At 35.6% G+C, this 8,831-nt stretch overlaps 2 protein-coding genes across 2 annotated transcripts; one reads left to right on the top strand and one right to left on the bottom strand.

Annotated features, from left to right (window-relative positions):
• The first annotated feature begins 434 nt into the window (after nt 1–434).
• Nucleotides 435–5,089, top strand: LOC17897758 (protein NRT1/ PTR FAMILY 7.3). Its single transcript, XM_006306961.2, has 6 exons — nt 435–635; nt 1,251–1,365; nt 3,008–3,225; nt 3,329–3,900; nt 3,982–4,480; nt 4,564–5,089. Exons 1-6 carry the CDS (start codon nt 606–608, stop codon nt 4,975–4,977), a joined length of 1,848 nt encoding a protein of 615 aa, XP_006307023.1. The 5' UTR covers nt 435–605; the 3' UTR covers nt 4,978–5,089.
• Nucleotides 5,090–5,189: 100 nt separating this feature from the next.
• Nucleotides 5,190–8,184, bottom strand: LOC17900850 (plastidial pyruvate kinase 3, chloroplastic). The gene is made up of 12 exons (XM_006306399.2): nt 7,865–8,184; nt 7,425–7,688; nt 7,176–7,341; nt 6,947–7,081; nt 6,745–6,855; nt 6,573–6,661; nt 6,432–6,494; nt 6,169–6,344; nt 5,978–6,077; nt 5,732–5,880; nt 5,535–5,643; nt 5,190–5,456 (listed from the first exon to the last, which is right to left on the bottom strand). Exons 1-12 carry the CDS (start codon nt 8,075–8,077, stop codon nt 5,337–5,339), a joined length of 1,695 nt encoding a protein of 564 aa, XP_006306461.1. The 5' UTR covers nt 8,078–8,184; the 3' UTR covers nt 5,190–5,336.
• Nucleotides 8,185–8,831: the final 647 nt, after the last annotated feature.

Below are 8,831 nucleotides of genomic sequence, written 5' to 3'. Positions count from 1 at the left end.
TAATGTTGTACCTCAGATTTTTTTGATAAAAAATATTTGGGATTTTCCGATTTTATAAAAATATTGGAATCATAAATTGTATCTATCACAACAAAAGCTATATAGCTTCTCCGACCGACCCTCAGCCGCAGCCTTAGCCACAGCCCAAAGTTCTGAAAGCACAATAAGAAACCTTTCAGCCACAAAGCAAAACAAAAACATTTTAGGAAAAAAATGTAAATATTTGGTTTCCGTATAATTAAAATTGTGCTTTTGAGCTTTTCTTTTTCTTTTTTTTTGTTTTTTCTCATCGTGCTTTCGAGTATTTTTTATTTTATTTTTCTAGAAATTATAATTATAAAATAGGTATTGGGCATGTGAGTGTCCCATGTAAAATCAGGACCGTTCAAATCATCTTCCAAACTTCTATTTATTCTCAATCTTCTCTTCTCTAACAACATCCCAAGCTTAAACTTGCTTTCTGCTTCTTCCCTTACTTCCTTCATCCTTTGTTATACTTCTCTCATATCACTTCAAGAAAAAAAAACACCAAAACTAAAGAGAAGTTTCGTAATTATCACTCTCTTCCCAAAACCTCACATACATATAATCAAATATCACCACAAATGTCTTGCCTAGAGATATATAACAAAGACGTAAGTAATTTTTTCATTTGTTTGCTTTGATATTATTGTTTGAATGAATGGGCATCTACTTTCTCTTCCTCATAAGATTTTGCTTTATATAATTAAGGTTCTTGTTCCATAAATATCATCTGTGACTACAATAGGAATTTTGTGTTTTTTTTAGTAACTAAATTTATCGTAGTAAAACTTTAAAAAGCTTTTGGTGGCTCATGAAGAGCATGATCTTTTGCTCAGTGGAAATATAGAATCACGATCTTTATGCGCAAAATACATTTAGTTCAACATCTTTTCTTTTTTCTCCGATCCTTCAGATTAGCTTTTAGCTATTTAAGTTCTATAATATTGTCTATATTATAGCTAATATTATTTTCTAACTCTTATTAGTTTGTTGTGGTGCAATTTTAAAGTCGAGGATAAATCCAAAATAATCTTGAAAATTGTGTATACGAAAACGGATACGTGGCAATGCACAATAAAGTTAGAAAAAGAAAGAAAAAACGTTTCAATAGTTCCAAAAATACAAAAACTATTATTTGAACGTATGAATCTCTTTTGTATCAAGAGGGACAAGTTGATATATGTGTATACAAACTAATCATAATCAAATGTAAAATGAAAATGCAGACGATGAAGAAGAAAGAAGGAGATGAAGAAACAAGAGATGGGACTGTGGATTACTATGGTCGTCCCTCTATTCGTTCTAACTCTGGCCAATGGGTTGCTGGCATCATCCTTCTTCGTATGTTTCTCTCTTCTCCTATCAAAATTAAAATTTATATACAAAGATAGAATCTTTATAGAAAAACAAAAATTGTTCTGCACGTCCTTTTCTCAAAGATACCACATGCAAACTCATGGCATCCTTATTACATAGGTATATTCAGGGCCGGTCCATGTATATATTTAATGGAATCATATCATTATTATGTCCTAAATACATTATTTGTATACAGAAAACATACATGTTTACATTATTTTTGTATACTATACAGAAGCACACATGCTTACATATAAATATACATATATCTAACGTACAATTAAATAGATATCGACCTGACGAAAATAAAATAACGATACTGACAAGAAAAATAAAAAAAATAGATGTCGATATGATGTATATCTAAAAGTGAGTAGCTTGATTGATATGCATACTTATCTTTGATGCAAATAAGTTATCATTTATCAAGAAGCTAGGAAAGTGACAATAGAACCAACATAAATATTTCGAATTAACTTCGAGTTTTTACGTGAACGTGTCAAGACATATCCATGTGTTCGAACCTAGGCTGCATGTTTTGGTAATAACCCCAACCACATGACATATATGCTTATGAATATATTTTTCTAAAATATTTTTTTGTAACGAGGTAGATCATAGATGGAGAGATTCAGACTAATCCCTGAATATTCTTGTCTTTATTTATTTATTAATGATAGAGATCCCTATGTTTTTAAGAAAAAATAATACATATGATAAAAAAATTATATAATTGAATGTACTTTTCAATCATTTTCTCCCAAAACTTAAAACTTAATAATTCAAAACGTAACTAATATGAAGATGTAAGAGATCTGAATGATTGAGTGTGTTTTTTTGCGATACGATGGATCTTGTTTGTCATTTTAGAATACCTGAAAAAAAAAAAATGAAAACATTCACAATTATAAGTGATTCTATATATGGAGATAGAGATATTTAGGTTTTTAAAAGATACTTTGTTAATCTTTAACCAAAAAAAGAAAAAGAAAAGTTATTTTGGGGAAGACGACACCAATAATATTAACATATAAGTGCAAAGAAAGCATGTGTTAGTGGAATTACGTTGCCTTACACGTAATTACCCATCTCGTCTTTCAACGTCGTTAGCTATTGCCACGTTCACTATCTTTCACATTTTTCATATTTTGTTTTTTTTCCTAACATTCTCAACTTTTTAAATCTTATATATAAGTTGTGACTATAGAAACATTCACAAAAGCAATTCTATTTCTATACAAAAAAATACAATTTAAGAGATTTTTAGTGGGTTTTCTTTATGGTTTTTGATTTATTTAGTAGAATCCACGTACAATACTTTCAATAAATAATTCATTAACGATTAGTATTTTCCATATTTGCTAAATTTTAGTTATTTGTATAAGTTTTGATATCGTTAGAAGGTGGAACAATGAATAATAATGGAGTAGTCATTAAATACAATCCAACCAAAGAAATGTTAACATCATCTTGACGAACACGTAACATAACAACATACTCTTTCAATTATTAAACAATCATTCAATTTCATTCATGCGTCTACGTATATTCTGGTTTCTTTCAAAATCAATAATAATCGCTAAACCAGACCGGTTTCTAATACAATTTCCCGGTTAATTAACAGTGAACCAGGGGTTGGCGACACTAGCGTTCTTTGGAGTTGGAGTGAACTTGGTTCTGTTCCTAACGCGCGTTTTGCAGCAGAACAACGCAGACGCAGCTAACAACGTTAGCAAATGGACAGGAACTGTTTATATCTTCTCATTGGTCGGAGCGTTTCTTAGCGATTCGTACTGGGGACGTTACAAGACTTGTGCTATCTTCCAAGTCATTTTTGTCATTGTAAGTAATAATAGTAACAACCAAAAATGTTGATTTTATAATAGTGTAAAGTTTGAAACGTTTTGAGCTAACAAGAACGCTTTATTTGGATATGAAAACGCAGGGACTATCATCGCTATCGCTATCATCTTACATGTTCTTGATCAGACCAATAGGTTGCGGTGACGAAGTCACGCCTTGTGGTACACATTCAATGATGGAGATCACAATGTTCTACTTCTCTATCTACTTAATAGCACTTGGATATGGCGGTTATCAACCAAACATTGCAACTCTTGGAGCTGATCAGTTCGATGAGGAGCATCCTAAAGAAGGCTACTCAAAGATTGCCTTCTTCAGCTACTTCTACCTTGCTTTGAACCTCGGATCGCTCTTTTCAAACACCATCTTGGGATATTTCGAGGATGAGGGAATGTGGGCGCTCGGGTTTTGGGCGTCCACTGGCTCTGCTGTTATTGCTTTGATTCTTTTCCTCGTTGGAACACCAAGATACCGATATTTCCAGCCCACTGGGAACCCTCTTTCGAGGTTTTGCCAAGTTTTGGTCGCTGCAACGAAGAAATCATCGGTCGAGGCGCCATTACGAGGGAGAGAAGAGATGTATGATGGTGACAGCCAAGGGAAAAATGCTTCAGAAAATACAGGGAGGAGGATTATGCATACTGATGAATTCAAGTAAGCTGCCAAAATACCTCAGTTTCGTACCATATATACTTTAATGAAAACGTTCTAAAATGTTTCTTTTCGTAACTTCAGATTCTTGGACAAAGCCGCATACATCACAGCAAGAGATCTAGATGACAAGAAACAAGACGCAGTGAACCCATGGAGGCTCTGTCCGGTAACACAAGTTGAGGAAGTCAAGTGCATTCTTAGACTGATGCCAATATGGCTCTGTACTATTATCTACTCAGTCGTCTTCACCCAAATGGCCTCTCTTTTTGTGGAGCAAGGAGCTGCAATGAACACTAGTATCTCAAATTTCAAAATCCCTCCAGCAAGTATGTCCAGCTTTGACATCCTTAGCGTCGCTCTGTTCATATTCCTATACCGAAGAGTTCTCGAGCCAGTAGCCAACAGATTCAAGAAGAACGGGTCAAAAGGAATCACCGAGCTTCACAGGATGGGAATCGGGCTTGTGATTGCTGTCATCGCCATGGTTGCAGCTGGGATTGTTGAATGCTATAGGCTTAAGTATGCAGACAAGAGTTGCACTCACTGTGACGGCTCAAGCTCCTTGAGCATCTTCTGGCAGGTAATAATGAAAACACAAACCTTAAAAAACTCTTCTGTCCTAAAAGTATATGTTGAGTCCTGACAATCTTATCTTCTTTGCAGGCTCCACAATACTCACTCATAGGAGCATCAGAAGTGTTCATGTACGTAGGTCAGCTTGAGTTCTTCAACGCGCAGACACCAGACGGACTTAAGAGCTTCGGGAGCGCTCTATGTATGATGTCAATGTCGATGGGGAACTTTGTGAGTAGCTTGTTGGTGACAATGGTGGTGAAGATCTCTACAGAGGATAACATGCCTGGTTGGATTCCAAGGAACCTCAACAAAGGTCACTTGGATAGATTCTACTTCCTCCTGGCTGCGTTGACAAGCATTGACCTGGTGGTATACATTGCATGTGCAAAGTGGTACAAAGATATAAAACTAGAAGGGAAAGATGAGATGCAAGACATGAGTGATGATGATGAAGATGATACCGAGAGTGAAGAGGAACGAGAGAAGGATTCTAGAGTCTAACAAATGTGTGTTTTGTTTTTCAGTTTTCCGATGATGTAACAACAAAATCTGATTCATAAATAAAAAGGCTAAATCGGACTAGTCTTTTTCGTCGAAAAGACGGCTTCTTTAAGCTCTCCTAAGCCATAAAAACTTAATTGTCATGTATTATGTGGATTACTCTTACCAGTAAGTAATAAGATGAGTGAGACAGAAAATATCTTCCATGAAAAAAAAAAAAAAAACTTTAGTAACTTAGAATATATATGGTTGTTTGATTCACTAATGAGTGACTCAAAAAAAAAAATATGGATCAAAGCGTGTACGAATAAGAAAGCTGAGTAAAGTGAAGAAGTAGTGTAGCTCAAGAAGTAAAAACATCATCCACCTATCTTTATCTTACGGACTTGTATGAGATGTGTTGATTCTTCACGCCAAATGGGCTGTGCGCCGCTTTGGACAAGAGTTACATGTTGTCCTTCCTTAAGCATATCCTCGTCCTGAGCAATATATGACAGATAAGTACTTCTGCAAGAAAATGTAAGGTTGATAGATGAGAAGGAACATGGTTAATGTACCTGTAAGAGTTTCAAAGACCGGGCATATGTATCTTCTGCATCATCCGAGAACTCCATATATATAGGCATGACACCTTGATATAGAGCTAGCCTTTGCATTATCCTTCTCCTAAAGGAAAGAAACCAGTAGATCTAGTTAAAAAGTTGCATACATTGGATTGGACATTCCATGAAATGACTGATAAACAAACACTTACTGGTTCGTGAATGCGAAAATTGTCGCGGATGGGCGGTAATGGCTTAAAAGCACTGCCATGGATCCGGTTCTCGTGAATACAATTAGTGGTGTGGTCAGTGTATTAGCCATTATAGAGGCATGAAAAGCAAACATTTGACCCATGTGACCCTGTAGCAAGAATGTCACTATTAACATTTGCATTTGATTAATGTACCATAAGGTCCATAACTAATAGTTTTGGTATGAGGAATTAATGTGTCAGTACCTTGTAAGCAGTGGTACGAGTTGCAGAGGTTCTAACAGGTAGACTTGCCTCGGTTCTTAACGCCACAGTATGCATTACGTTAACAGCTTTCAGTGGAAACCTGACATTCGAGAATTATAAAGAACATTCAAAATCACATGAAATGTAAGTTATATCGACGAAAGAACTAAGGGTTTCATCGAAATACGAACTTTCCGTGTGCGGTTTCACCAGAAAGCATAATAGCATCTGCACCTTCACGTACTGCAATTGCAATGTCAGATACTTCAGCTCTTGTAGGTGTTGGATGATTAATCATACTCTCTAGCATGTTTGTGGCGACAATCACCGGTTTATGAATGCTCCTACACCTTCTGATTATCTCTTCCTAAAGATTAAGACATTGTAATAGCAAAAGCATAAATAACAACAGAGTCTAAAGGCTATGTTCTGTAAACAAAGTCTTGGAATTTACCTGTAACAATGGAACCTCTTCAATGGGAAGTTCAGCTCCAAGATCTCCACGAGCAACCATTGCCTGAACAAAGCAAGGAAACACTCAGCACCAAAGCATCAATATATTAACTTTGATCATAGAAAAGACTTTGAAACCAACCCCATCACAAGCAGATATGATAGAAGGAAGATTCTTTATAGAGTCCGCACTTTCGATTTTCACAATCACCGATATGTCGGCACTGCAGGCTATCGAAACATTTGTATGTATTACTTTCACAGAAATTTTCACCAAAGCTGATAGGAGATTCAAGAAAAGGAGACAGACTTACTTTTGAGATAGTTCTTCAACTCATGGACAACTTTAGCATCTTTAACAAAGGAGACAGCATAGAAATCGACTTGGTTATCCACTCCAAATTTGATGTCTTCCCAATCTTTGTCTGCAGTGGAGTTAAATCCATAGTAAGTATTGAGTTTTCAAAAAAGCTCCTTGATGGAAGGTATTGGGAAAACATTAGCTTGTATCAAAACCTGTAATGGAAGGAAGAGTCGCGCTCTTTCCTCGAACATTCAAGTGACGTCTAGATTGAAGCTCTCCACCATCAATTACAACACACTTCACCAAATCACTCGTCTTTGATGTAACGCCTAGCGACATCATTCCACCTAGTAATAAAGAGACACAAGAAGCAACCTTCTTGTCACAAATGAACTAAAACAAAGACTCCAAAAACCACAAAGATACCACAAGTACTCTTACCATCAACCAAAAGTATGTCCCCAACTTCAACATCATTAACAAAATCGTCATAATTTACGCTAACAGTGTCTTTAAGCGAAACACCTCTCTTGATAGTAAAATTAAACTCTTGACCCTCTTCAAGAAATATCGGCTGAGGTACATCTCCACTTCTTACCTCAGGACCCTTGAAGAAAACACATAGCCATACAAATAAAAACACAAACTTTCATAACATTCTCATCACAACAAACCAAAAAAAGATCATACCTTTGTATCCAACATAATCGCAATAGCTTTGTCAACAAACAGAGAATTGTATTCCTTAACTAAATCAATAGTTTTCTGATGAGAAGCATGATCTCCATGTGACATATTCAAACGAGCCACGTTCATTCCAGCTTCAGCTAGCTTCCATATCATCTCCCTAGAACTCGATGACGGTCCAATAGTACACACTATCTTAGTCTTCCTCCTCGAATCATTGTTACTTGTTCTAGAATCAGCCAATTTATATGCAGAATCCAATACTCCCTACAAACAAACAACATTCAAAATCTAAGAGTCCAGTAACAAAATCAGATTTGAAACTAATCTTATATCATTCGAAAGCATTTGATATAAAGGAATCAAACAGAACGTGAGAAACAAGAAAACAAATTTAGCAATTAGGGGAAGAACAGAACAAAAAAAAAAACGAAATCACTAACCACATCAAAAGCGCCGTTCTCAGCATAAGCTTTAGCTCTTTGGCTGTCTTCATTGATTTTAATCGATCTGATGGAGAGAGAGCATTGCCGGAGAGAGAAGCTAGACCTCCCGGGGCTGAGCCGGAACGGTGATGGAGTGAGTCCAATACTTCTGGAGGAAGAGAGGGAACGATCTACGGACATTCCGGTGGAGATTTGACCTATAGCCGCCATGTGCAGAGAGGCACCTGAGGATGAACAGAGGAGAGAGAAAGAGAGAGAGAGAGAGAGAAGGAGGGGCGGAGAAAGAGAGAGAGAGAGACAGAGGGTTTCGACTTGTTCTTATTGGTTACTTTGGTTTGGTAGGACAGTTACACTGAACCCTCTGACTCAGAGAGAAGCAGCAAAGCATAAGTTTATGTTCTGTCTCTGATATTTTTCTCAGCTACATTCGCATATACCAAAGTTGATTTGTTTCCTTGTCTGTATATAACATTAAGTTTTTTTTTTTGTTCAAAAATAACGTAAAGTTTTTTTTTAATGAAATTATGGGAAGTAAAAATTATAATGAAATTAATCAAATTTGTTACGGGTATGCTTAGAATTATACGGTCGGTCTAAAGATAGCTGATATTGTTTTTAACCAATGAATTTGTGATTTTGTGGTAAGCTAAATTGGACATTGGTCAGTAAAATATTCTGTAATCAACATCAATCATTTACTTGATGTACGTATGTATATATATGCTATATTTATATGAGGTTTTCTGATATGAGAGTTTTAATATGGATTATTTTTTTTTTTTCTTTCAATTTCGATAAACATTCACTAATTAAATATAAAATATTTAAAAAGTTTTGGATTTAATAGTGGATGACCATTAAAAGTGGGATGAAAGAGGAGAATGTTTTCACATAGGTTCATCTAAAATTTTGCTATTTTTTGAGTTAAAAATAGAAAAAATTATTTTTCATTTTTTTCATCTCA

The sequence above is a fragment of the Capsella rubella genome, unplaced genomic scaffold (genome assembly GCF_000375325.1).
Source record: "Capsella rubella cultivar Monte Gargano unplaced genomic scaffold, Caprub1_0 scaffold_1, whole genome shotgun sequence".
In the NCBI taxonomy this organism is placed as follows: domain Eukaryota; kingdom Viridiplantae; phylum Streptophyta; class Magnoliopsida; order Brassicales; family Brassicaceae; genus Capsella; species Capsella rubella.
The sequence above is the reverse complement of the archived record's forward strand: the minus strand, read 5'-3'. Positions and strand labels throughout refer to the sequence as shown.